The sequence below is a fragment of the Fringilla coelebs genome (assembly GCF_963513975.1).
Source record: "Fringilla coelebs genome assembly, chromosome: 12".
Taxonomy (NCBI): domain Eukaryota; kingdom Metazoa; phylum Chordata; class Aves; order Passeriformes; family Fringillidae; genus Fringilla; species Fringilla coelebs.
This window is the reverse complement of record NC_140038.1, coordinates 22,013,536-22,040,004: the sequence shown is the minus strand read 5'-3', so window position 1 is coordinate 22,040,004 and position 26,469 is coordinate 22,013,536. Positions and strand designations below refer to the sequence as shown.

The 26,469-nt window shown below is 65.7% G+C and overlaps 4 protein-coding genes across 4 annotated transcripts; 2 read left to right on the top strand and 2 right to left on the bottom strand.

The window, feature by feature from the left end:
• Window positions 1-3,842: 3,842 nt before the first annotated feature.
• Window positions 3,843-5,296, top strand: LOC311158435 (uncharacterized protein; the record flags this gene model as incomplete). Its single annotated transcript, XM_084213824.1, has 3 exons — window positions 3,843-4,545; window positions 4,690-4,838; window positions 5,234-5,296. The coding sequence occupies 3 exons, from the start codon at window positions 3,843-3,845 to the stop codon at window positions 5,294-5,296; spliced, it is 915 nt and encodes a 304-aa protein (XP_084069950.1).
• Window positions 5,297-5,329: 33 nt separating this feature from the next.
• LOC311158434 (gonadotropin-releasing hormone II receptor-like) lies at window positions 5,330-8,817 on the top strand (the record flags this gene model as incomplete). The annotated part of the gene is made up of 6 exons (XM_084213823.1): window positions 5,330-5,459; window positions 5,701-5,735; window positions 6,448-6,715; window positions 7,131-7,681; window positions 8,051-8,255; window positions 8,381-8,817. The coding sequence occupies 6 exons, from the start codon at window positions 5,330-5,332 to the stop codon at window positions 8,815-8,817; spliced, it is 1,626 nt and encodes a 541-aa protein (XP_084069949.1).
• Window positions 8,818-9,793: 976 nt separating this feature from the next.
• On the bottom strand, window positions 9,794-12,472 carry TMED3 (transmembrane p24 trafficking protein 3). The gene is made up of 3 exons (XM_084213886.1): window positions 12,180-12,472; window positions 11,316-11,564; window positions 9,794-10,876 (listed from the first exon to the last, which is right to left on the bottom strand). Exons 1-3 carry the CDS (start codon window positions 12,387-12,389, stop codon window positions 10,640-10,642), a joined length of 696 nt encoding a protein of 231 aa, XP_084070012.1. The 5' UTR covers window positions 12,390-12,472; the 3' UTR covers window positions 9,794-10,639.
• A 1,227-nt stretch (window positions 12,473-13,699) lies between these two features.
• On the bottom strand, window positions 13,700-15,229 carry ANKRD34C (ankyrin repeat domain 34C; the record flags this gene model as incomplete). The annotated part of the gene is made up of 1 exon (XM_084213753.1): window positions 13,700-15,229. One exon carries the CDS (start codon window positions 15,227-15,229, stop codon window positions 13,700-13,702), a length of 1,530 nt encoding a protein of 509 aa, XP_084069879.1.
• Between the last annotated feature and the right edge of the window lie 11,240 nt (window positions 15,230-26,469).

Genomic DNA, 26,469 nt, shown 5'->3' with positions numbered 1-26,469 from the left:
AGCTGCGTGTGAGCTCTCCTGCTGGGCCCTGCTCAAGGGGACTGGCACCAGGACCCTCTGCCTGCGCTGCTCTGGGCAGGTGCTGCAGGCTCGGGGCAGAGCCGGGACCCCCAGGCAGGTGGGAGCTGGGGGTCACTGGGACTGGGGACAGCCTGGGTGGTGAGCTCCTCTGCCACCTCAGCCCTGGGACACATCGGGGCTGTGAGCTGGGCTGGCACTGGGCACCGAGCCGCTGGCCCCGGGCAGCACCTGGCTGTGTGTGTGGGGTGCAGGCTGCAGGGTGCTCCCAGCCCTGCCCGTGCTGGGGTGCAGCCAGCGGGTCCCGCAGTAAGGAACAGGGCAGCAGCTCTGCAGAGCGGCTTTGGGGACGATCCTGGTGTCTGTCCCATCCTGTGCAGCTCTGTAGCTGCCACTGACCATAGCCATGCCACTGTCCCACTGCCATGCCGCCGTGCCTGTGTGGGCTCCATGTCCAGGGGTGCAGGCAGCTCCAATCCCACAGCTGCTGGGGTGCAGCTGGGCAGGACAGGCTGCGGCAGGACTGGGAAAATGAGCCTGGCTGGGGCCCAGGGACTGCTGAGCTGTGTGGGAAGAGCTGTGTGAGGTGAGTGGCTGTGGGACACCCCACCTTGCACCCCCTGCCACCCACCCCACGAGGACCATCCTCCACCCCAGCCCACGGACTGCAGGAGCAGGGGCTGGGCCAGGGAGGGTCTTTGGGTACCTGGTGATGTGTGGGCAGCTGGGACCCAGGTGCAGGGATCCTGTGGTGCCCTGTGTCCGTCAGTCCTGCCCTGGGAGGCTCCAAGCAGCAGCAGGAAGGTGCCCTATTACCCGTGGCTGTGGCACATCTGTGGGGGTCTCCAGGGCGGTGTAGGTGGGAATCCTCTGAAGCTCTGGGAGGGTCCCTGCAGCAGGCGTGTCAGGGCGTGACCCTACATCCAGCTCTGGACCCCCAAGCACCTCTGGGGCAGGGTCCCCAGCAGGGCTGCGGAGAGGTGACCCCCAGGCAGCCGTCCCCATGCCGGGAGCGCCGTGCAGCTCCGGGGGGATCCCCGCCATGGCAGGTGACCCCCAGCCCGCAGTGCCAGGTGTCTGTGTCCTGGCAGCACCCAGGCCCTGGCAGAGCAGAGGGGTGGGCGACGTAGTGGGTGGCGAGGCACAGGGTCTCTCGATCCTGCTGAGGGCAGGTAGTGCCTCAGGTTCTCCGTGGGACCCCCGGACCCCCTTCCTGCCCCGAGGGGACACAGGGGGATGCTGCCGAAGGAGCTGGGGGTGCAGCGCTGTGTCTGGCCCTGGCTGGGCACCGTTCTGCGGGCCGGATCTGGGGGTAACCCCGGCTTTATTTGGGCCGGGGGTCCGGGGCGATGCCTCTGCGCCCACCTGGAGGTATCGAGCTCCCCCAGCCTCACCCCATTCCGGGCGGGCGGCAGGAGCCTGGGAATGCCGGGCCCATTTGTAGAGGTGTCAGATCTGACTCCTTCGGTCCTTAATTGGCCCTGCCGGCGCTGGGAAGTGTGTGGGGACCCATTCACACGGCCGTGAGAGATGCTAACGTGCCGCCAGCCCCGCAGCACCGTAGCGGATCGCCCCGCACCGCACCTCCCGCACAGCCGCTCTGCCGGCGGCAGCCCAGCCCGGGACTTGACCTTCCAGGGCCGGGAGCCCGAGCGCCCGGCGGAGTCCCGCAGCTCCCTGCCCTCTGCCCAGCTGCCAGCCCCGGCTCCGGGGGCTCTGTGAGCTCCGGCTGACGGCCTTGAGGGTGCCGGGGCAGGGGGCTCCCCGTGCAGATGGGGGCGAGGGGCTCCTTGTCAGGTGCTTGGCAGCACTGACCCTGCCCCAGACACAGCCCCGGGCAGTGCCCTGTGAGCGGTGCCTGTCCCGGAGGGACAAGCAGGACCCCCAGAAACCACACAGGGTCTGATCCGGGATGGCAGGTCCCCAGTGGGCAGGGAGGTGTCCCGGGAGGGTCCCAGCAGGGCAGGAGGACTGGGGGCTCCCGAGGGCACAGCCTGAGCTGGGCAGACTGAGCTCTGTCGTGGTGCCCTGGCCCTGCTGCCTCAGGGCCCTGCACCCTGCTCCACTGATAGGGGCTGAAGGGATGGGGGAGCCCACCCTGCTGCCAGGGTGAGGGGCTGCAGGGTGTCCTGCTGTTGCCAAAAGCTGTGAATCAAACCCTCTAACACTCTAAGTTTAGTATTAGCAAGTAGCATTACTTTATTTCACTGCTGGGTGTGCAGAGGATATCTCCTACTACCTATACCACAGCTGGCTAACAGACTAGTTTAAAACTTTGTAGGTTATTAATTCCATTTCCCAAAACTCATACATGTATGCTAAAAAGTCTCCCAAATTCTTTTGCATATTTATATCACTTTTTGGAGCTCTGGTGCTCATTTGGGGAACACCCCATTCCTCAAATTATCTGGTTTTGGTCACAGGCCAAAACCAAAGCAAATTTATTTTCTTTGAATATATCCCAGCTCTGTGGTCTGGCTGAGATATATCTTCTTACCAGCGTTGGTCAGGCCCACAGTCGTTAAGGCTAAGATAACCACTTGCACACATTAATACGGGACTAAGCACTTCTGGCTGAAGCTAAAGGAATTCACAAGACTTAAACCCTCTTTGTCAGAATTAAAGATTTTCCCAACCCTGCGGGGGCTCTGACCCCGGGGCCGGTGCCGCCCCGGCCCAGCCGTGCTGCAGCACTTGTCCAAACAGGGAGGTGGGAAGCGGCTGCGGCGGGTGCAGAACTCATTACCCGGGAGCTCATCGGCTAATGCGGCCCGGGAGGGAGCCGGCAGGGGGCAGGGGCCGTGCCTGGCCGGGCCGTGGGGTGCGGATCTCCCTCAGACACCCCTGCGCCCCCAGACTGGGCTGGCACTGGGATGGGCCGGGTCAGTGCTGGGCCCTGCTCAGGCGGGCACAAAGGTTTGGGGGGCCTGTGTCCCCGGCTGTGTCCCCTCAGCTGTGCCCCCAGTTTTGTGGGGATCCTGTGCCCCTCACGTTCCCAGCGCTTCGCACACCCCGTTTGGGGGGTCCTGCACCCCGCTGTACCAGCGGGCTGTGCACGCCCAGTTTGGGGTCCTGTGCCGCCACACGTACCCCCAGAGCAGGCTGTGCCCCCCCAGCTCTGGGGCCCGTGCCGTGCCATGCCCGCGTCCCCTTGCTCCCTGATGGATTTTCCGTCCCTCGGCGGGGCCGTTTCCCGGGAAACCTTCACACCCGCCGGCCCGACACCTGCGGGGCCTGGGAACGCGCCGCGGGGGCTCCTCCCAGCCCCGGCCCGGCCCTCCGCACCCGCCCCTGGGGGCTCCCTGCCACGGCCGGCACCGCCCGGCCCCGAGGGGTCCGCCAGGGCCCGGTGGGAGACCCGCACCCCCAAACCGGCTGGGGGGTGTCCCACAAAGCCACAGGGGCAGCTCCCTGCGCTGCAGAGGGAGACACGGGGACGCGCCACCGCAGACCCACTGCAAACCCCACGGAAGCCCCACGAGAGCCCCACGACGCCCCCAGGGCACCCCCTGCACCCCCGTGCTGCAGCCCTACTGCAGCTCCCCCAGCAGAGCCACTGAGACCCCGCTGCAGCTCCCGGGTGGGTCCCAGCCCCGGCCCCCGCCCCGCGCGGGGCCGAGGGGCAGCACCGAGCAGCTTCACACCTCTGGGGTGAAATTCGTCACCCCGTGTTCACAGCCGCGGCCCGGCCTCCCCCCCAGACCCCCGGCCTTTGAAGTGCTGCTGCTGCTGCAGCCGCGAAGGTGGCTCTTCACACCTCCGGGCCGGCATAAAGCCGGGGGCTCGGAGCCACCGGCACACCGGTCCCAGCCTCCGGCGCCGCCATGGCCCACGGCACGCTGCCCGCCGCCGCCCCGCTGCAGGACTGGGCTGACCGCGGAGCCCCGGACCCGCAGGGCTACAGCAGCAGCTCTCCCGCAGCATCGCCCGACTCCTGCGGGCTCGCGTCCCCCGCCGCGGCTCGGGGGCCCTGCCGCGGGCACGCCGCCCCCCGCCCCAGGGGCAGGAAGGGGCTGCGGGGCGGCGGGGCGGCGGGGGTCCCGCGGCAGAGCGCCAGCGAGCGGGAGAAGCTGCGGATGCGGCGGCTGGCGCAGGCCCTGCTGCGGCTGCGGCACTACCTGCCGCCCGCGCTGGCCCCCGCCGGGCAGACCCTCACCAAGATCGAGACCCTGCGCCTCGCCACCCGCTACATCGCCCACCTCTCCGCCCTGCTGGGGCTCGGCCGCGGGGCGCCAGCCCCCCGACACTGTCCCCTGTGTCCCCGGGGCCTGGGGTGCTGCCAGGACGCGGGCCCCCGCGATGCTTCGCCGCCCGGTGCCGCGGGCTGGGGGTCGCCTGCCGTGGCGGGGATCCCGCCGGAGCTGCGCGGGGCTCCCGGCATGGGGACGGCTGCCTGGGGGTCACCCCTCTGCAGCCCTGCTGCGGGCACTGCCCCAGAGGTGCTTGGGGGTCCAGAGCTGGGCTTAGAGACCTGGGGGTCACCCCCCTACACCCCTCCTGCAGGGACCCTCCCAGAAGCACTTGGGGGTCCAAATATCTCAATGGAGACCTGGGGGTCTCCCTCCTACATCCCTGCAACCGGGAGCCCTCCGGAGGTTCTTGGGATTTCCAACATCCAGACGGAGACCTGGGGGCCACCCCCCTACCTGCCTCCAGTGGGGATCTCCTCAGAGCCGAACAAGGCCGTCACCTCCACCGCGTCACCCTGGCTGACCCCTCCCCACTCTGCCGGGGCCGGGGCCCCCTCGGATCTCCCTGGTGATGTCCTGGACACGGGACTGCTGCTGTCAGAGTTCGTGGGCACAGGGACAGTGACCCAGGTATGTGCTGGTGGGGACTGGGGTGACTCTCAGCATGGGGCTGGCGTGGGGCAGGGATCAACCCCCCTTGGGGCCTCAGAGTCCTTTTGGTGTGGGGCAGTGCAGAAACTGGTTTTGGGGTAACAACAACAGCCTTGTCTGGGATGGGCAATGGAGAGGGGAGCCCTGCTCTGTGCAGCGGCTGAGGTGGATCCCCCAGCCTGCCCCATCCTTCCTGGTGCTTTCCTCCCTCAAGTTTGTGGGCATCCCATTAGTGGGGACAGAATGGAGTCCCTTGTCCCTTGTCCTGCTTGTCCCTGCCCAGGAGCCCTTCCAGTGGGTGGGCTGTCACTGCCACGACCCCAGGCCTGCCTGCAGCTGTGCCTGTACTCACCCTCTCCCTGTGTGCTCTCCAGGATCTCTCTGCGGACCTGCTCTCGCTGCTGGAGGCTCTGCTCCCAGCACAGCCCCAGCACTGACCCGAGTGAGTCCCCGGGCCTGGAGCACCCACGATGCCCGTCTGGAGCCCTGCAGCTTGGGGACACGCTGGCCCTGGGGACACGCTGGCCCTTGGGACAGCTGCAGGAACAAGCTGCCCGTCGGAGCCTGGAGCCGTGCTGGACGCGCCGCGCGTGGCTGGATGTGAATAAACCCTTGTGCCCTCTCTGAGTGTCCGTGTGGCTGTTCCGGGAGCTGGGCACAGAATGGGGTTTGGCATGCCTGGGCTGCAGGGCTGGGGGCTGTGGGGCAGCCAGGCACCAGCTGGGAGAGCAACCTGGGGGAGTATCAAGAGAGATGCTCCCCTTGCTCTGGGGCCTGACCCCTGGCTAGGAAGGTCTGAGGGTCCCCAGCACCCTCCAGATCCAGCCTTCCCACCTGGCAGTTCTGGGCCAGCTCTGTGGGAGCTCCCAGTGCAGAGTGAGATGGGTAGATTTGGGGTCCAGCTCCGTGTGGGGGTGGGCCTGACCCACGGGCTGGAGACCCTGCCAGGAGCCAGTGATGGGGACCCTATGCCCCCAGCCCCCTTGGTGGCTCCCTGAAGTCTGGGGTCCCCATTAGCAGGAGGGTGTTGGGACCTGGCAGCCATGTGCTAATGTGTCAGGGGAGCATCCTCCCAGCTCTGGGGTCTGGGGTGAAGGGCGGGGGGTTAATGAACCCCACGGAGTGTGAAAGGACTCCCTAATGAGGTTAATATCCTCTGCTGGGGCGGAGGAGGGGCGCGACAGAGCGGGAGACGAGCCTTTGAGATGTAAAGCAGCCCCCTGGCCTGCCCTCTCCTAGGCTGCAGCCCCTGCTCTCCAGCCAGAGCTGAAGGGATCTGGGCACGTGCTCCAGCCATGGGGACACTGCCATGGGATTAACCACAGTCCAGGGGAGCAGCTGGCAGTCACAGGGCTGGGAGGAGGGACCTGTGAGTCTCTGGGCCCTCCAAATGCTGCACCTCAATGCAAGGAGCCCTTGTGTGCTCCGATACCTGGCCCTGGCAGCAGCAGTGCCAGACCTGGGGGGCACTGGCAGCACCCCCTAGGCTGGGGGGCTCCCTCCCACAGATGTGGGACACATCCCACTGTTCATTCCCGTGTGAGCACCACGCACCCTTACGTGTGTGTCCATGTGCTGTGGGTGGCAGGGGAAGGACCGTGCTGTTCCGAGCTGCTGGCTACGTCAAGGACCATTCCGAGCTGCCAAGGGCGCCCACGCCACAGCAGCTGCAGCTGCAGCAGCAGGTGCTGCCTCCCTGCAGTACCTGCCCCGGTACCTGCCCCGCTGCCTGCCCCGCTCCCCCTCGTGCCCCCGAGCAGATGCAGGAGCCCTCAGCACAGAGCCTCGGCACCGTGTGAGCACCCGCCCTGCCATGGCCTGGCTGGGGAATGCCGGGCAGGACACCCTGGACGCAGGTGAGGCGGGGGGAATGGGGTGTCTGGTCCTGCAGGCGTCCTTGTTGGGCTGGGTGGGGTCATCATCCCATGAGGGGTACTCTGGGCAGGGAGGGGCACGGCAGTAATGGCCTGAGGTGGGGGGCGTGTTGGGGTCAGCTGCCATTGTCTTCCTCTACCCTGCTTGGTGCCAGGGACCCCCGTAGCTCTGGGGGCATGGAGGGGCTTTGGGGGCTGCTGGAGGCTCTGGGGTAGCAGCAGGATGCAGCAAGCAGGCAAGGATGGAACACAGGGAAGTGAGCTCAGAAACGTGATGTGGCTGCTGTGGCCCTGGGCAGGGGGCTCTAGGGGACAGGACCCACGGTGCTGAGTGTGGCCTGCCCCACCCAGAGCCCCCCACTCAGGGTTGCCGCTGCCCCTTTGCATGTTGTGGCAGGTAGGGGCCCTCCAGACCCGGGCCCCGCCGCGGGGAACACCAGCACGGAGCCCCCCGGCATGACGCCCCCCGAGTGGGGCTGCGCCTGGAGCCCCCCCGAGGAGAAGGGCGAGGAGCCCCTGCGGCTGCCCACCTTCTCCCCGGCCGCCCAGGTGCGCGTGGCCGTCACCTTCGCCCTCTTCGCCCTCTCGGCCGGCTGCAACCTGGCGGTGCTGCGGGCGGTGGGGGGCCGGGGCAGCGGCCGGCGCCCGCACATCCGCCTGCTGCTGCGGCACCTGGCCGCCGCCGACCTGCTGGTCACCGTGCTGGTGATGCCGCTGGACGCCGTCTGGAACATCACGCTGCAGTGGCGGGCGGGCGACCTGGCCTGCCGCCTGCTCATGTACCTGCGGCTGCTGGCCATGTACGCCTCCGCCTTCGTCACCGTGGTCATCAGCCTGGACCGGCAGGCGGCCATCCTGCGCCCGCTGGCCATCGCCCGCGCCCGCGCCCGCAACCGCGCCATGCTGCAGGCGGCCTGGCTGCTCAGCGCGGGGCTGGCCGTGCCGCAGGTACCGACCGGGCCCTCCGGGGACACCCCCCGCCCGCCCGGCCTCCGGGGGCACTGTCTGGGCCCGCTGCCAGGGCCGGTGTCATCGTGTGACCCGCAGGGCGGGGAGGGAGAGCCCTGCGGGATGGGCAGGCAGAGCTGGCGGTAGAGGGGCTGTGGCAGCGACCCCCTCACCCAGCTCTGCCCGCTGTGGGAGTGCCCCAGGCCCCTGTCAGCGCGGAGCAGAGACAGTGCAGGGGGGTAACGGGTCCCCTCCCCGAGGCTGGGTCTGTCCCTGTGGGTCTGGGGGTCCCTGCTTTGGCCTCCAGTGCCCTCCGTGGCTCGGGAGGCGCAAACCCCCATCTCCCTCACGGCCCTCTCTTGTCTGCAGCTGTTCCTGTTCCACACCATCACTCTGAGCCCCCCGCACAACTTCACGCAGTGCACCACGCGCGGCAGCTTCCCCCAGGCCTGGCACGAGACCCTCTACAACATGGTGGGCTTCGCCTGCCTCTTCCTGCTGCCCCTGCTCATCATGGTCTGCTGCTATGCCCGCATCCTGCTGGAGATCTCCCGCCGCATGGGCTCGGGCCTCTGTGAGTGCCAGGCCCCCCGGGACACAGCCCCGTGCCCAGGGCCAGTCCTGTCTGGAGCTCTGTAGGGGACCCCCAACTTTCCCCCAGTGCGGGGGTCCCTGTCCCAGCCCCGTTTCCCCCCCCAGTCTCCTCGCGGGACGCGTCGCTGCGGTGCTCCAGGAACAACATCCCGCGGGCCCGGCTGCGGATGCTGCGGATGAGCCTGGTCATCGTCTCCTCCTTCATCCTCTGCTGGACCCCCTACTACCTGCTGGGGCTCTGGCACTGGTTCTGTCCCCGCGCCATGGAGAAGAGGATCTCGCCGGCCCTCACCCACATTCTCTTCATCTTTGGCCTCTTCAATGCGTGCCTGGACCCCATCACCTATGGGCTCTTCACCATCCCCCTCCGGGGGGGCTGGGGGTGCCCATGCAGGCACGGCCCCCTGGCCCAGCCCCCCTCCCCAGCCACCGGCTCCTTCCGCTGCTCAGCCTCCTCCCTGCCGCCCCAGCGGGGAGCCCAGGGGCTGCGCAGGCCCCGAGGGGCTGCCAGGGACCCCTCCTGTCACAGCAGCTCCCTGTGACACCAGCTGGGGTGCTGGGGCAGGGGCGTCTGGCAGCAGGATGACCGGGTCAGCACAGCTCCATGGGGCTGGAGTCACTGCTGATCTCTCCCTGCACCCCAGAGTGCCTCTGCAGGCTTGGGGCTGGTGGGGTGCCCCCGTCCCCTCTCTCTTCTCTGTGCCCTGAACAGCAATGAAGTGTCCTATGGCCACCTCTTGTCTGTCCCGTGTCCCCCAGCTGGGAGCTGAGCTGGCATTCCCAGAGCCAGCACCCTGACCCACGGGGGTGACAGCTGCCCCTGTCCCCACCATGGGTGGCTCAGGAGTCCCCAGGTAGGGGCAGATTCCAGGCCGTGCCAGCCCGGCCAGGGCTGGGTGCTTCCCTCCCTGTTCATGCCCACAGCGGGCACAGGGCTGGTCCCTGCCAGGGCTGGTGGCAGTCCCAGGGTGCCGCTGATGTGGGCTGTGCTCCAAACAGGAGCTCCTGGCTGCTGCCCAAGGCTGTTGGGAGGCACACAGGGCCAGCTCTCCGCCTGCAGCAGCTGCCCAAGGCCACGCTGCCGGCAGAGCCAGCACGGCTGGGCTGCTGGGGCCCGGGCAGGTGGGCGAGGGCTGGGGCTGCCTGGGACCCTCGCTGCCCCCCGCACCACGAGTATTGCCAGAGCGAGGGGCAGCCCAGGAGAACTGCCCTGGCATCTCCCCAGCCTCAGGGAAGGGACCCCAGAGCTGGGCTCTGCCCGGGGCTCCCCCCGTGCTGCGGAGGGACGCTGGGCTCCCCTGGCTCCTCAGTCCCCACTGTGCAGTGGGAACCCCACCACAGCCCACTGACAGTGCAGCCTCACACTGGGGCACACGCAGGGCTGCTGCTCCTGCTGGGGGAGCAGCAGGATCCTCCTCTGGTCCTGTGCCAGGAGCAAGCTCAGCTGGTGTGGGCAGGGGGCAAGGCAGGAGGGCAGGCAGAAGCTGTGCTCAATAACAGCAGTGCCAGCCATGCTTGCAGGGATTTATTTGAAAATGGCAAAGGAAAAGCCTAGTGGAGTTGCTTCAGCTCTGAAAAATGATCTCACACCTGCTTGAGGGTTGGAGGGCCAGCACACCAGTCACTCCAGGGGTCTTGTGGGGCTCCAGGGAATGAGGGGCTGCAGTCCCAGGTGTGTGGGGGTCCTCCGTGCTTCTGGGGCAGGGATGGGGCTTCCTTGGCACGTGTGGGGGGAATGTGCGAGGGGGCTGAGTCTCAGGCACAGACTCGTGTGAGTATGAAAATACCACCTGGTACAGGCACTCCACCTGCTGCCAGCCTGAGAATTGCTGCGAGGAGAGGAGCTGGCAGAGCCAGAGGACCACCCAGCAAACAGCCTTCCCTTGCTGGACGCTGCTGTTGCTGTGTCCTGCTGCTGGGAGCACCCTTCCCGCCACAGGACAGCTGGGGTGCAGACAGAGACCCCCAGCCCACGGGCAGCTCCCCTGGGGCTGAGGGCACTGGGTGGGTGCCGGGTGGGCCAGCGCTGCCCCTGCCCTGGGTGGCTGCACAGGGCTTCAGGGGCAGTGTGTGGTCACATCCCAGTCACGTCCCAGTCACGAGGGTGCCCCAGTGCTGTGCTGGTGCCCTTCCCAGTGCAGCCAGAGACCAGGGACAGGCTGGCCGGGCGAGGGGACAGGGTAGGCCGGGCGATGGCAAGTGGGAGGTGATGCCGGGGACGCCTGTCCTTGGGTGGCTGTGTCACCAGCTCAGCAGTGTCACCCCTGCTCCCACCCCTCGCCTGCCCACGGCACAGATCGGAGGTGCAGTGCAGCCCCAGGGCCGTCCCACTGCCTGCTCCACTCCGGCACAGGCACAGCAGCTCTAGGTGCCAGCTCCGCCGCTGCTGGGTCTCTTCTCAGTGAAGAAGCTCTTGAGCAGCATCACCTGCCCGATGCTGACCACGAAGAGGATGAGGGTTTCCCCCACTGACCAGTACGAGACGCGGCCATTGAGCTCCTCAGCTCTGCTCCTGTCCTGCGCCTCCCGCAGCCGGTAGTGGGTCTGGGAGTCGATCACTGCCTTCAGCATCTCGTGGATGGTGACACAGGCAGATTCCAGCTGGGGACAAGGACAAAAGCACCCTGTCGCTTCTGACATGGCCCAGCTGAGGGGGCCCAGGGCCGTGCCAGAACACTCAAGAGCAGGACTCAAGAGCAGTGTTTGTGTACTAGGTTTCCTGCCAGAACCCATGCAGGGTGGTTCCCCACTGGGACAGAGCTGAGAGGCCCACGAGGGCACCCGGATGCCCGGCCCAGAGCTCACACCTAGAGATGGAATGGCTGATGCAATTCCCTCACGTGGGATGGACCCGGGCTGCTGCAGAGAGGGGAGCCCAGAGCCAGGCAGAGGATGTGGTGTGTGGTGGGGCTGTTGGCTGGCGGTTGGCACTTCTGCATCCAGTGCGGGAGGAAGGGGACATGTCCCTAACTGCCATCCCACAAGGCTGCTTGGGGGCTGCAGCAGGACCCTGCCTCCCTCCCTCCCTCCCGGGACCCACCTGTGTCAGGGCAGTGACGCGGTTGCTCATGTCGGGCAGGATGGGCGGCTCGTCGCCCACCTGGAAGTCGAAGTAGACGATTTTGTGGGAGAAGGTGGAGAACTCGTTGCTGAAGCAGAAGGTGTAGACACCCTTGACCTCGGTGTGGTGCGAGAAGCTGTCATACTGCTTCTTGGTCTCCTGGTAGATGGTCTTGCCGTTGGGGTCCTCCACGTAGCAGTCCACATCATAGTGTCCTCCGCTGATCACCTGTGCAGGGAGACTCAGCTCTGATGGTGGAACATGCCAAATGACATGGCGAGAGCCCCCTGCCCCTGCCCAGCCCCACAGCTGTGTGAGAGGCTAGTGGGCACCATGCCCATGGGATGGGGCCCAGGCCAGGGGAAACCTGGGGAAGTTGTGCACCACAGTGCCAGCAACTCAGCTGGGGTACCCATGGCTCAAGTGGGGTGCCTGGAAACAGGGACAGCCCTCATGACCCAGGTCAGGGGCGTCCAAGGCTGATGTGTCCACTGGCTCTCAGGTGGACACTGCTGTGCATGGAGCTGGAGCTGGGAACAACTCCTGATGCAGCACGGAGGGAGCTGGGGTGGAACTGCTGCCCTGCCTGGGGCTCTGCAGGGCACAGGATGGGAGTGTGGGAGAGGCATGGGCAGGTGGCATGGGCAGAGGCAATAGCACAGACACAGGAAGGGCTGTGGGCAAGGGGGCACGGGCACCGGGGCGCAGGCAGGCACATGGACAGGGGATGAGGCACAAGCGGGGTGCGGGCGGAGGGGCCCTGGCAGGGGTTTGGGCAGGCGGTGCAGGAACGGAGCATGCAGGGCTGCAGGAAGGTATAGGCAGGTACAGGCAGGGTAGTACCTGATAGTCGAGGCTGAACTTGACGCCGCTCTCCAGCTCCTGGTGGAAGCAGCGCTGGGCGCTGTCGGGCAGCTCCAGCGTCAGCTCCGTGCCGCCGGCCCCCAGCGCGCCCAGCAGCGCGGCCAGGCACAGCGTCCGCACCGCGCCCGGCATCGCGACCCGCAACCCGCCACCGCCACCCGCAACCCGGCACCGCCACCGGCCCCGCATCGCCCCTGGCACCGGCCCCGCACCGCCACCGGCGCCGGCCCCGCACGGCTCTTGGCACCAGCACCGCCGCCGGCCCCGCACCGCCTCCGGTACCGGCCCCGCACCGCCCCCCTGACGTGGCGCTTCCGCTGCGAGCGGAGCGGGGCGGGGCGGGGCGCGGGCGGCACCTCCGGCCCCGGGGCGGGCACCCGCGGGCATCCCGGGAACGTTTCACCGACCCGGCACCCTGGGAACCCCCCGGCATCTCGGGGCCGAGGACTCCGGGAGCCCCGGCGATCCCCGCGGCACTCCCGGGACCCCCTGTGCGGGCGGCTGGTGTCGGCTCCACGCGAGATCAGCCTCCGTCCAAAGCTGAGCGCTTTATTAATGCAGTGCAAAACGGGTGCACAAGTCTCCGCAGGGCCACGGCGTCACCCCAACACCTTCCCCTGCCCCCCTGCGCCCGCGCAGTCCCGCGAATAAACGCAATCATGGAGCGATGGAAGCTGCGGGAGCCACGGCACACGGCCGGCCCGCGGCACAGCGTGCGTGGGTGAGGCGTGGGGCTGGGGGGGGCCGCGGGGTCTTGGCTCTGGCGCCGTGCCTGCGACTTTCCCGGTGGGATGAAGCCCTGGGGTGAGCGCGTGTCATCCTCCGTGGGTTGGCATCCCGGGTTCCCCGCCGCTGGCAGAGGCTCCCATGCAGCCGGGCTGGGACCATCCTGCTCGGGGGGACATTCAGCGCTTCCTGAATTCAGAGCTCCTCGGCGTGGCGGGGAATGAACCCCCTGAGGTTCCGACGCTTCAGAGACGAGACAAGCCCATCCCGGCCCGCAGCGGTGCCGGGTATGCTGAGCGGCCGGAGCTCCGGCGCGCTCGGGAATCCCGGAGGTGGAGCACTGTCTCCCTCTCCCGCTCCGGGAGAGCACCGACACTGTCCGTGGCAGCGCGGGGGTTTTGCTTCTCGAGCCCCCGCGGTACTGAGCCCCTTCCCCTCCTGGAAGGCACTTCATGAACGCCTCGGCCCATCACCACCGGGGGCTCCGGGCCGGGATTCGGTGGGAGAATGAGCAGAATGTAAGAAAAGCAGATTGCGACTAGTGAGGAATAAGTGAACTGCAGGTGGGATCCTTGGCACGGAGCTTGGCGATCTAGGACGGTGTGGGACCGATCTCCCGATCAGCCCGCTCCCGATTCAGCCCCTGGGCTCAGGGCTGAGCCCTCTGGTCGCTGTGTGTCCCCGGAGCCAGCGCCCACTCTGTGCGGGAACCGTCCCGTCTCTGCGGGGACAGCACGGCTTCAGCCACCTCCCTGAGAGCAAGTGGGGCACGGCTACTGCGCCACGACCTCCTCAAAATCGGAGAGGTGTCGCATCTGCTCTGCCTGCATGGAATGTCTGCGGAGAAGCTTCCTGTGGGCTCTCAGATCGCCCCGCCTGGGCGAGCTGGGTGTGAGGGGCACCAGCGGCTTCAGCCCAGCAGCCAGCGGGGAGGGGGCTTTGCTGGAGCCAATGTCAGGAATCGGGGGGTTGGGGTTCACATTCAAGGGGGGCAGATATCCCGGCCTTGTGTGGGCGATGTGGTCCAGCAGCAGGGTCCCGGATCCTCGCCTCTCCAGCAGGCCGGATGGCCGGCGCCGGCCGGTGCTGGGCGATGTGCTGGTGCTGCCGGAGGGAGAGTCACAGCAGCCATCCAGCAAGGCCAGCTGGGACCCGCTCAGCTTCCGCCTCTCGGACGGCCCCTTCCCCGCCTCGGTGACCGGCGAGTCCCCGTTGTGTTCGGTTCCCGGCCTCCACCAGTGGGGAGTGTCCGTCCCTGCAGCGGAGCTGGCGGCCGAGCCGGTGCTCTCCGGCTCCTCCGGGACAGTGGCGCTCCGGGACAGGCACGGGTGGGTGCCCGGGCTCTTCTCGTGGGTGGCTTTCCATGCCAGCGGCCCCAGTGCCTGCTCATCCACTGGGGGGAAGAGGGAGGGGTCCCTTCCCTTGCTGCTGCTGCTGCGGGTGAGGGAGGGCTTTTTGGAGAGCGAGAGGTCGCCGATGCCCGTGATGACCTCGCTGTCAGCGCAGACCCGCGTGTCGTCGCGGTGACTGGAGGCTGCCAGCACCGAGGGTGCCACCAGACCCCACGGCTCTGAGCGCAGCCGCTTCAGCCGGGGCAGGTGGGCTCTCCGGGCAGTGCCAGCTCTCTGGCCTGGGGAGGGTGGCTCAGCGTCCCCAGTGTGGGAAGGGTGTGGGGTGAGAGTGCTGCTCTCCTTCTCGGCAGGGGAAGACGCTGAGTTGGGAGTTTTCAGATGGGCACTGGAGGGGGCTGTGCTCTCCTCGAGGGGAGCCTTCTCCTTGAACTCCAGCGCGGGGGCAACGTTCAGGTACTGCTTGGCGGTCTTGGTGCCAGAGGCTGATGTGTCCATGGTGATGATGATCACCTCCTTCCCCTTGGCTCTGCAGGCATTCAGGAGGTGCTGCAGCACAGCCTTGTCCTCGGCGTTGATGGCGTGGACCAGTGCTGAGGCTCCCGAGTGGTCCTCCAGACTGGGGTCGGCCCCACTGTCCAGCAGCAGGGACACCACGTCCCCCCCGGCCCCTCGGATGCAGGCGTGCATGAGGGCGGTCTTCCCAGACTTGTCCTGGATGTTGGGGTCGGCTCTGTTGTCCAGCAGGTACTTCACCATCTTGGCCTTGTGGATGCTCTGCTGGTCGACGTGCGTGGTGATGCAGGCCACCATGAGCGCCGTCTCCCCCTTGTCGTTGCTCTCGTTGATGTAAGCCCCCCCCTCCAGCAGCAGCCGGGTCAGCCGCAGCCGGCCCAGCCACACAGCCTTCAGCAGGGAGTTGCCCCCCAGCTCCAGCTCCGTCACCTCATCCATGGCTGCTGCTTCCTTCCCGCTGGGTGATGGCAGTGCTGCCTGTGGGGGCAACCACGGAGAAGAGGTGAGCCCCACTGCTTTGTCCCTGCCTTCCTGGGATGCTATGCTCCAGGCATTGCCCCACATCCCACTGTCCCTGTGGCCGTGTCCCCCACCTCGTGCAGACAGCTGCCCAGATGCCTCGGGCTCCCCAGGAGATCGGAGAGCTTCTGATGGTCTCCACCGGCCTGCTGTGTCTGGGGGGGGCACAGCACGAAGTCCACTGGAGACTGTGTGAACTTCCCTGATGGCTTCCTGGGCTGGAGCCGGGATCTGCTTCCTCACTGCCGGAGGGAAGCAGAAGCAGCCACAGTCATGCTGTCTACTGTGTTTCTACCGCCCCCTGCTTCTACCGCCCCACTGACCCCCGCTGCCACCCACTCCTGCCGCCCCCGCTCCCTGTCTCACTCCTCAGAGTGCTCCTGCAGCCCCGAGCAGTCGGTGCCCCCAGAGTGGCCCCGGAGCGGGCACAAGCCTCCCGGCCCCTCCCCAAGCCTCCGTGCTCTCCACGGGATCCCGCGGCCCCTGGACCTGCGGTCAGTGCCCGCGTCGTTCCCAGCCCCTCCCAAAGGCGCCCACGGTACCGCTCCCTGCCCGTGAGCTGCCCCCTCCCGTGGGGCCCCTTCCCGTGGGGACCCCTCGGACCCCCGGGCGGCGGCTCTCCCCCACTCCCGCCGGGACTGGTGTCCCCCGTGCCCCTCCAAGCCGGGGCCATCCCGCTTCCGCTGCCGCCGCCGCCCCCGGCTGCGGTGGTGATGGTGGGGAGCGCTACTCCACCCGGTACCTGCTGCCCGGTGCCCGCGTCCGTTGCCGCTCTCCGGTGTTGGTGTCGCTGCCCCGTGCCGGGTGCGGGGTGCCGGTGCCGATCGTTGGATGCCGGTGCCGGTGCCGGTGGCAGTCGTTGGTTGCCGGTGCCGGTGCCGGTGGCAGTCGTTGGTTGCCGGTGCCGGTGCCGGTGGCAGTCGTTGGTTGCCGGTGCCGGTGCCGGTGGCAGTCGTTGGTGCCGGTGCCCGGCGCTGCGCGAGGAGGAGGGCGCGGGGTGGGCGGCGCGTCCGCCCGCAGGTGGGTGCGGGGAGCGGCGGGCGGGGGTGTCCGTGTGCGGGGGGCTGCGGGCTCTGTAGGGTCTGTGTCCGTGTGTGTGGGGTCTGTAGGGTCTGTATGGTCTGTGTCCGTGTGCGGGGGGCTGCGGGCTCTGTATGGTCTGTGTCCGTGTGCGGGGGTCTGCGGGCTCTCTGTCCGTCTGTGCCCACGCGTGCGGGGTGTCTGTGCGTGTCCCTGCTCCTGGAGCTCCCCAGACCCCGAACAACTCTGAGCCCGCAGCTGTCCCCTCTCGGAGCAGGGGGAATTACGGCCCCCCCAAGCCCCCTCTGATGTTAATGACTCCGCGGCTTCAGCGCACGCCTGGGACAGCCTGAGGGCACCCTGGGGCACAGGAGTGCTCCGTGCCGTGCAGGACGAGCTGGGGTCCCTGTGTCTGCTCCCCGGGCACGGCTGCCCTCGGTGCCAGGGCGACGTACCTGGACAAGCAGCAGTGTCCTGCCTCTCTGGCCCTCCTTCGTCCCCAGATCTCGCAGCTGGGCAAGAGCCTGCTTCCCAGCAGCTTCCTCCACCTTCCTCGGTGTCTCTTTCGGAGCAGTGCCAACAGAAAGGGAATTTGGAGGAAGGGGGAAATGTTCACAGATGCCCCCGACCACCACCCTGACCCCCATGCACTTCATGCAGAAGTTCAGAACCATCACAGCTGTGAGGGTGTTTGTCATCACACCCCCTGTATCACATTAACATTTGGGGAAATTTCTCTTGTGATTAATAAGATATAATCTAATATTGCAGTGCTCTTCATTCAGAGATGATGACAATGAGAATCAGAGCCAGCAAAGAAATTAAGTCAGTCTTACTATGTTAGGGAGCATTTGGCAAATCTTATGGCAGGTTCCTCCTGACTTGGTAACACGGACACTCTGCAGTACCTGCCTAAACTGGCCATAAACTCCCCAAAAATGTGTTTATCTGTCTGTTTTCTGATGCATGAACCCACCAGTTTACTTGGCAAAAATAAACACATTAACTCTTAACAGCAGCATAATATGAACGCCTTGACAAAATAAATACCTTAAACTACTGCAACCCACAAACTTAAAAGAGACAAGCTGGTGGCAGGAGGAGCCCAGGCTGCCCAAGGGAAGCCACCACATCCCCCTGGTGAGGAGGGTCTGCTCTGCTCCCAGCGTGGGTCAGGGATGGCGACAAGGAGGGAGGGGGTGCTTGTGGGGGAAGAGGGAAGGTCCTGGGTGCCTGATGATTGCAATTACCAAAATGCTGGAAGTAAGGGGTGGGGAGCCCCCTCCCCTGCAAGACCCCCTTTGTGCTCTGGCCTCCTTGCTGCTCCTGTGAGTTCTCACCCCTGTGCTGCACCCCAGGCTGGCTGGTCCTGGCTGGAAACCAGGAGTGACCTATCCTTAAAGATGTTAAAACCCGAGAATTCCCTTTCCTGCTCCAGCAGTGTAGCCTCGCCAGCTTCCAGGTGTCCATGGGTGGGAGATGTCCCAGCAGGGAGGGGAGTGTGGCGATGCCAGCTCCATTATGCCAGTCCTGGGAAGGGAGCAGGATGGCCCCTGCCTGCTGTCAGAGGGCCTCAAATCTGCCCTAGCCATGCCCTGGCTTTGCAGAGCCAATGTGCCCACCTATCTTCATCCTCCTTGTCTTCCTCACCAGTATCTCTGCCATCCCTGAGGATGCCATGGCAACGGGGCTGCAGGGATGGCTGCTGGAGAAGCGGCAGCTCTGTGCAGGGCTCTGAGCCATGGGTTTGGTCTCAGCAGTGCCCCTGCAGCCTCGGGGCAGCAGGATGGGCTCCAGACGTGACTGGTTTGGGACAAAACTGGGATGAGGTGGCTTTGAGGTGGCTGGGTGCCACCACAGGGTGCTCTGCCCTGACAGAACAGCCCTGGCAGGCGGTGGAGGGGTGGGCAGCGCCTGAAGTGCTGCTGGTGATGCCAGTCCCCTGTGGCATGGGTGGTACCCAGGATCCTCACCTGGGCAGGGGGCTTCTTTGTCCTGGCAGGACAGAGAGGGGCAGAGGTGACAAAACTGTGTCACTGCAGAGAACAGCAGAGATGCTGGATGTTTTGTGGGGCCATCCCAGCACCACCCCACCTGGGTGAGCAGACAGCGAGCTGTCACCCCTTTATCAGAGCCTGCTGAGGTTATGGTTGGAGTCTGGCCCACCTGGAGAAGGGGGAGCTGCTTTCTGGGACTGCAACAGGGCTGTCTTGTCTCCGTGGGGTGCCCGGGGCATTCGAGGGGCTGCAGTGATGCCTTGAGGGGCTGAGATTGTGGGAGCAGGGACAGGATGGCGAGGGGCTGCCAGCTCCATGTTCTCCTCAGCCCTGGAAGAGCTGCAGACCCTGGCTGAGCAGAGCCGGGTCTGCCTTCTGGGGAAGGGTCTTGTCTCCATCTGGAGATGGCCTTGTACCATCTCCTGGCACCTCTGGGCTCCGGGCTCAGGCACAGGTGGGTGCCAGGGCAGCCTCACCGAGGGCTGGACCAGCCCCGTCTCCCCAGAGGCAGTGGCTGCTGGCAGGTTCTATTTTGGGTGCTTTGCTGAGGGCTGTGTGAGCTGTCCCTGCCAGCTCATCCCTGCACGGCCGCCGTTCCCCACTCACAGCCACGCTCCCTGGGGCTGAGCACAGCCCGGGGGGAGCTCAGAGTTCAGGGGGACCCCCGGCTCTGCTGCTGTGCTGCTGCTGCCTGGGGCACAGCCCTGGTCCCCCCTGTGGGCACACCGGGCACGGGGGAGGGTCCCAGCCCACCGGAGTTCAGCCCCAGCCATGCCCCTCCTGGGGCTTCACGGAGGACAGGGTCCAACCATGCCCACAGCACCTCGCTTTCCCCTCAGATCTGAGCAGAGCTGGAGCCTGGCTCAGGTTTGTACCTGCTTGAATCGGGACCCTGATTTCCCCTGCTGGAAAAATGGGTGTGGTGGAGATCAATCAGCTGAAATCCATTAGTCAGTGACAGCCCTGCCGCCTCCCGTGGCCATGCAGAGCCACACACTGCTGCTCCTCGTCCCCTGTGGTCCCTGGCTTTGGCTGGACGGTTGAGCTGGCCTTGGTGAGACCTTGCTCAGCACGGCAGCGCCTTGAGCAGGCTGGGGAAGCAGCAGCTCACGTCTCTGGGGCCAGAGGGGGTGTACCAGGGGACCTGAAGTGGGCGATGCAGCAGGTGATGCAGCAGGTGATGCAGTGGGTGATGATGCAGCAGGTGATGCAGTGGGTGATGCAGTGGGTATTGATGCAGTGGGTGATGCAGTGGGTGATGCAGTGGGTGATGCAGCAGGTGATGCAGTGGGTGATGATGCAGTGGGTGATGCAGCAGGTGATGCAGTGATGATGCAGTGGGTGATGCAGTGGGTGATGATGCAGTGGGTGATGCAGTGGGTGATGCAGCAGGTGATGCAGTGGGTGATGATGCAGGGGGTGATGCAGCAGGTGATGCAGTGGGTGATGATGCAGTGGGTGATGCAGTGGGTGATGCAGTGGTGATGCAGTGGGTGATGCAGTGGGTGATGATGCAGTGGGTGATGCAGCAGGTGATGCAGTGGGTGATGATGCAGTGGGTGATGCAGTGGGTGATGCAGTGGGTGATAACAGTGGGTGATGATGCAGTGGGTGATGCAGCAGGTGATGCAGCAGGTGATGCAGCAGGTGATGCAGTGGGTGATGCAGTGCTTCTGGAAGAGACTGCATCACCCAAAAGCAGCTGCATCATCACGGGGAGCGGCTCTGATGTCTCTATAGCAACCGTGGGGTAAAAATAGTGCAGCAGCTTTAGGGAGCTGTCAGGGCCTGGCAGGGATTGCTGCTGGCATGGGTGCGTGGGGAGCACAGGCTCAGCAGGGAGCAGGGCTCGCCGTGCTGCCAAGAGCTGCTGCCCTGCAGGGCTGCTCTGGGCTTTGACAGCCCAGGGAAGAGGGAGCAGGGTGCTCCGGGTGTGGGGCTCTGGGTGTGGGGCTCAGGCAGTGGGCACAGCAGCACAGAGCCCCTGAGTGCTTGTGCACTGACTGCCTGCGTGTCCCCCGTGCCTGCCCTGGCTCCTGGCTGAGGGCATGGTGACAGCAGGTTGCACAGCAGGGTCTGTAGGTGCCCGAGTGTGGAGGAGGATTCCCCGTGCCCTGATAGGTGACTCCCTGCTCTGAGCTCCTGAAATCAGTGCTGCAGCTCTGATGCTGGCAGGGCACAGGCGCTGAGGTCCAGTGTGTGTGCCTGGCCATGGGATGGGGATGCAGCTCTCGCCCAGCACAGTCCTGTATTTCTTTAATATTATTAAACGAAGTTTTATACATATTCATGGCAAGAAAATCAATGCAAAAATATTCCATTCTCTTATTTTGCTTTTTTAATTTTAGAAACTCATTTTCTCTTGAGGAGCCATTACAATGCTCTTTGGGTTGTGTTTGACTCCCAATCCTGAGGAATCCCCACAGGGAACAGCAACAGGAAAAAGTCCGTGCCTGGTCCCTGGGAATGGCAGAGGTGTGGGGCTCCAGAATGAATTGGAGATAGAGCCCAGGATCTAGGCTCCTGGATCCTGCCTCAGCCAAGCTGAGGGATGAAATGTCTTCAGCTGGAGAATGGAAAATTCTGGGAATACCTTAGAGCTCCTTCCACTGCCTAAAGGGGCTCCAGGAGAGCCAGGGAGGGAGTGGGAACAAGGGGCTGGAGTGTCAGAACAAGGTGGAATTGCTTCCACGGCCAGAGGGCAGGGATGGATGGGATACTGGGGGGAATTGTTCCCTGGCAGGGTGGGCAGGCCCTGGCACAGGGTGCCCAGAGCAGCTGGGGCTGCCCCTGGATGCCCGGCAGTGCCCAAGGCCCGGCTGGACAGGGAATAGAGCACCCTGGGATGGTGGAAGGCGTCCCTGCAAGGGCCGGGGGCTGGAATGAGATGGGATTTACGGTCCCTCCCATCCCAGAGCGCAGAGCGCATCGCACCCTCTGCCCCCAGGGCGGCACGGCAGCCGCTGCTGTGAGGAGAGGCGCAGGGCGGAGGCAGGAGAAGATGCGAGTTTGCACTGCTCGGAGCGCGTGTCGGAAGAGAAGGGATCCGTGTTTAATGACAGAGCGGTGCAATAACCTGCAATTAGCTGTGCTCGGTGCCTGTGGGGGCGGCGCTCCCCGGCAGCGCCGAGGCGAGCGGTGCAGCGCCGTGCCCGGGCCGGTGCCGCAGCCCCACCGCCCTTCCCTGGGCTGCCCCCGGGACCCTGCCCTGCCGTGTGCCCTGCCGGGGGCTCGGCGGCTGCCCTCGGTGTGTCTCCTGTCCCCGGGGTCACCCTGAGCCCTTGGCTCCTGTGCCCCCGGGCCCGTGTAGCCATCGCTGGGGGCTGAGGCAGGGCTGGCAGGGACAGGGACGCGAGGGACGGTGGAATGTGCACACGCGTGTCCCCGCGGCCGCCCCTCGCCCTGTGCCGGGCTGCCCCAAGGGCTGCATCAACTTTAATATCTCTGCCGAGTGAAATTTCCTGGTGCGGCTTTCATGTCCGCTGGGACACTTATGAAATATCCGGCTTCTGGGTTTTTTTCTGAAGAAGTGGAATTTCCTATTCGGGACTTTAATATCAGGGCTACGTGCTCGGGGCGAGCGGCGGCCCCGGTGCTGGCTCAGCCGCCGCCGCCCGTGCCCGGCTCCCCGGCCGGCGCGGGGAATTCGGCTGCCTCAGGAGTTTTCCGGTGGCGCTAAGCCGTCTTTTCATGGCTGATCACCCCACCTGCCACGGGGGAAAGCCAAATACACACTGACAACCCGCCGGCGGCTGTTTGCAGAGGGATCACATGAGGTCCCGGCCCCCGATCAACCCCTCCTGCAGAACGCAGGCACTCACATCTGGGGCTCCCGGAGGCTCCGGGTGCTCACCCCACCCATTTAGGGCTCCCGGTAGCTTCAGGCACCACCCTGGCGAGTTCGGGGCTCCGGAAGCTCCTGGTGCTCCCAAGGGAAGCCCCCAGTGCCGAGGGATGCCGTGACCGCCCCAGTTCTGTCCCTCAGCCGGCCCAGCGCGGGATGGTGGGGACAACTCCCCTCCTCCCTCACTTCATTTTGTGCGTCCTCCGCCACCTCCACACCTCCCCGGAGCAGCCGAGGGGCTGCTTGGGCTGTGTAGAGCAGTCCTGGGACCCCCAAGCGCTCCGAGCCCGCTGGTGCCGGCCCACTGCGCTGTGCGCCCAGAGCTGAGGTGTGGCGGGGTCACATCCTGCCCGTCCCCTTGGCCTGGGGCCGGAGTCTCTGGGGGGACAAAAAGCCAGCGACGAGGGGTGACAGAGCCTGTCCCAAACACTGACCCTTCCCTCTGTGCTCCAAGGGGATGCTCGGGTTTCGTGGCGGGGACTGTGTGCGGCACAGCCCCGGATCCCCGGGCTGCTGCGGGGCCATGCAGAGCTGGGGGAGCCCCGGGGCACAGCCCTGGACCCCCAAAGGGCTGCTGCGGGGCCATGCAGAGCTGGGGGAGCCCCGGGGCACAGCCCTGGACCCCCAAAGGGCTGCAGAGGGATAAGTGGTGCCACACATGGCAGTGTGGCACCACTGTGGCAATGTGGCAGTGGGCCTGGGGGGCCGAGACTCCCACCCTGGCGCTGAGTCAGTGTCTGGGGCCAAGCCAGGGGTCAGGATGGGCCCCCAGCTCGGGAGCAGAGGGGCTGGGTTTAGGGGGGGCACCTTTAGGGGGTGGGTTTAGGGGCCATCCCGTCCCCAGGCCATGTGCATGCAGTGCCTTACGTGGAGCTGCACCTCCTCTTTGCTCCCTGCACCTGGGAATTTAGGGGATCTGGGGCACCCACCCCCGTGGGGCTCAGGGATCCCCTGCAGCCCTTGTCGAGCAGCGGGGTGTGCAGGGAGCTGCAGGGCCGTTCTGTGGGGCGGCAGTGCTTTGGGGAGCCCCGTGGGGCTGCAGCAGTGGATGGCTGTGGGGGTCACGGGGGGCCAGGGCAGCCCTGGGGTGTGGGCCGTGCAGCCCGTGGGGTTCAGCCAGGCCAGGCTGTATTCCCTGGGGAAAGAAACCTCCTCCCTGCGCTGGTGCTGGCCCTTTCCTCTCCACCCAGCCAGGCATCGATGGGCAAGCACCCCAGAATCGGGGTTGTGCTGGCACTCGCTCTGCAGAACACTTCAGTGGAGGCAGGAAAGGTCTGACAGGTGGGAATAGCTGGAAAACTGGGGAAAGGAGCATGGACATGTGGAGGGATTCCTGGGTGCTTTAGGGCATCGTTTTGCCGTGCAGGGGCAGCCCCTGTGGGACCCTCGGCAGCCCCAGGCTGGGTGGGACGTGGGCTGCTGCACCCCAAGGGGGATGGGAGCACAGAGACCCCCTTACCTCATCCCGGGGTTCGCTGCCCTCGTCCCTCTCCAGTGCTCATCATTTCCTCCATCTGCTGTGGCTGGGCATGGCTGGCAGGAACTCACCTAAAAACCCAGGGAAATGTTGGGAATAAATAGATTTAAATGGGAACAATTGCAGGCACAGGAAAGCACTGGAGTTTTACACTCCTTTCTTACTTTTATAATGATTTTCTACGTTGATCCCGAAGAATTCCCAGCTAACTTCACTGAAACACAAGCAAACGGTAACACATTAAAAAGCATTTCAAGACCTTTTCCAAAAAGATGCATTTTCCTGATGGAGACCTGCTGCAGATGCTGAAAGGGAAAATCCCGGAGTGACGGGACCCGCCAGGTTTTAGGGAAAAAAGATACTTCTGTATCCCCTGCATTGGCTTTGCGGCCGGTTTGAGCCGAGCCCGCATCTGGAGCTGCACAGGCACGGATGCCTGCTGCAGCTGGAGCCGGAGCCGGGATAGCCCGGGGGCCACCAGCGCGGCAGGACGGTCGCTCGTGTCGCCCGCATACCCTTATCAGTTCTCCGTCCAACAGTCAGAGTGCAGAAGCTGGGCTGGAAAAGTGATAAGGGCACGAGAGCGGCCTCAGGAGACTCCCCTGGAGCTGCGGGGTGTATCCCGCAGGAAGCGGCCGGTGCGGTGCCGCGGGGACGGAGCTCGGGCTGTCCCCGAGTGCCTCTTGTCGCGGCCGGCGCTGCTGCGGGGAGCCCAGCGTGCCCGTGCTGCCCGCAGCGAGTGCCCCGCGCCCTGGGCTCCGTCTGCTCCAGCCCCCCGGACACTCCCCATTGACAACTTTCATAACTCAGTCCCCTCCCTGCGGGGAGGGACCGTCCCCCGGGGCTGAGCCGGCACCCGGCCGGCGGGGCGCGGGTGGGACCTGCCCGCCGCCGGATTAAGCCGAATAAATCGCGGGGGTGCAGCCGGGCGGATTCGTCTGACGCTGCAGAAAGGCACCCACAGCCGCCACGGTCCCCGACCTGCCGCGGTGCCCTGGGACCGGGGCTGGGGGTGTCCCACCCCCGAGAGGCAGGAAAGCTCCATGGCAGCGGCAGGGAAAGGTCTGGTACCGCTGCTCCTGCTCCAGCTGCTCAGAGAGGTGTTGGGGCGCCTGTGACAGGGGTGACGCCCTGTCCTGTGCCCCACGGCAGTGTCACCATGTTCCCACACTGTCCTTCACATCCCTCCTGAGTGGTTCCTCCTGTTGCACTCTCGAGGAGAGCAGCTGAGCCTGGTCTGTCCTGGGCAGTCATGGGCATCCCTGGCCATGCAGCAGAGCCAAGGATGTCTGGGGGCCATAGTCAGCCTTGGCCCCTCACCCTCGCTCCATGGTCAGTCCTGGCCCCTCACCCTCGCTCCATGGCCAGCCCTGGCCCCTCACCCTCGCTCCATGGCCAGCCCTGGCCCCTCACCCTCACTCCATGGCCAGCCCTGGCCCCTCACCCTCACTCCATGGCCAGCCTGGGACCCTCACCCTCACTCCATGGTCAACCTGGGACCCTCACTCTCACTCCATGGCCAGTCCTGGCCCCTCACCCTCACTCCATGGCCAGCCTGGGACCCTTACCCTCCCTCCATGGCCAGCCCTGGCCCCTCACTCTCGCTCCATGCCCAGCCCTGGACCCTCACCCTCGCTCCATGGCCAGCCCTGGCCCCTCACCCTCGCTCCATGATCAGCCCTGGCCCCTCACCCTCACTCCATGACCAGCCTGGGACCCTCACCCTCACTCCATGGCCAGCCCTGGCCCCTCACCCTCGCTCCATGGCCAGCCCTGGCCCCTCACTCTCAGCCCCCCGTTCCCAGCTGCAGTGCAGGCGAGGCCGAGCGCTGCAGACCTCCCCTCCCAGCTCGGGCAGGTGTGAGCCTGCCGTGGCCCTGGGCCTTTCCGGGGGCGTTGGCCCCGGCAGGAGTGGCCCCGGGCCAGGCGAGGGGACTCGGGCTGGGCCAGGGATTCTCCCGGTGTGAGTCACACCACGCCCCGGAGCTGCGGGCCGTGCCGGGCAGGTTGTCCTGGCTCAGCTGCCCTGCGGCCAGGGACTTGCTGTCCTTTGGCCGTGGATGCACCGGGACTGGCAGCAGCGGAGAGAAGGGTGGAGGTGACAGAGCAGCTGTCAATACCAGTGCCTTGGGCTGATTCAGGTGCCCCACATCCTCCCTGTCCTTCTCCCAGCATCTCCTTCCTCCTCACTCACTGCTTCCCAGGGCTTTGCTCTCCTTTCCCAGACATGGAACGAGCACAGGATGACGTTGCAGGTGGAAATAGCATTTTTTTCCCAAACTTAAACACCTCTACAGTTCCTGTTGGAGAAGAGTGGAAACTCCTGCATGCATGGGACATCAAGGCCTGTGTTGGCTGTGGGCTCTGAGTGGCTGTGGCCACAATCCCTTCTGGTTTTGGTCCAGGTTTATTTGCTGCTCAAAGGACAAAACAAAAGATGGTGATGGGCCCGGTACGTCTGGCACGTGGAGCAGGGAGGCAGCTGGAGCCTGTGCTCCGTGTGTCCCCCGGGGCTGGGACACTGTCCTTTGCCCCTTGGCCCACCAGAGCCGCCCCGCAGGTAGGAGAGAGGGAAGATGATGACAGTCATGTCCCCTCTGTTTTGTACGGTGTGAGATAGAGGAGTTTGACAAAGCAGGGCACCAGCAAAGGGCTGTGAGAGCATGCCACTCGTGCAAGGGTCCGTGCCCAACCAGCACCCCCTGCCCAAACTTCCCAAAGACCCCCAGCTTGAGCCAGGCCATGGCCACAGCCCTTCTCCTCGCCGCTGTGAGGAGTCTCAGGCAGCGTTGGGAAAGCCTGCGCTGCCGGCACGGCCAGC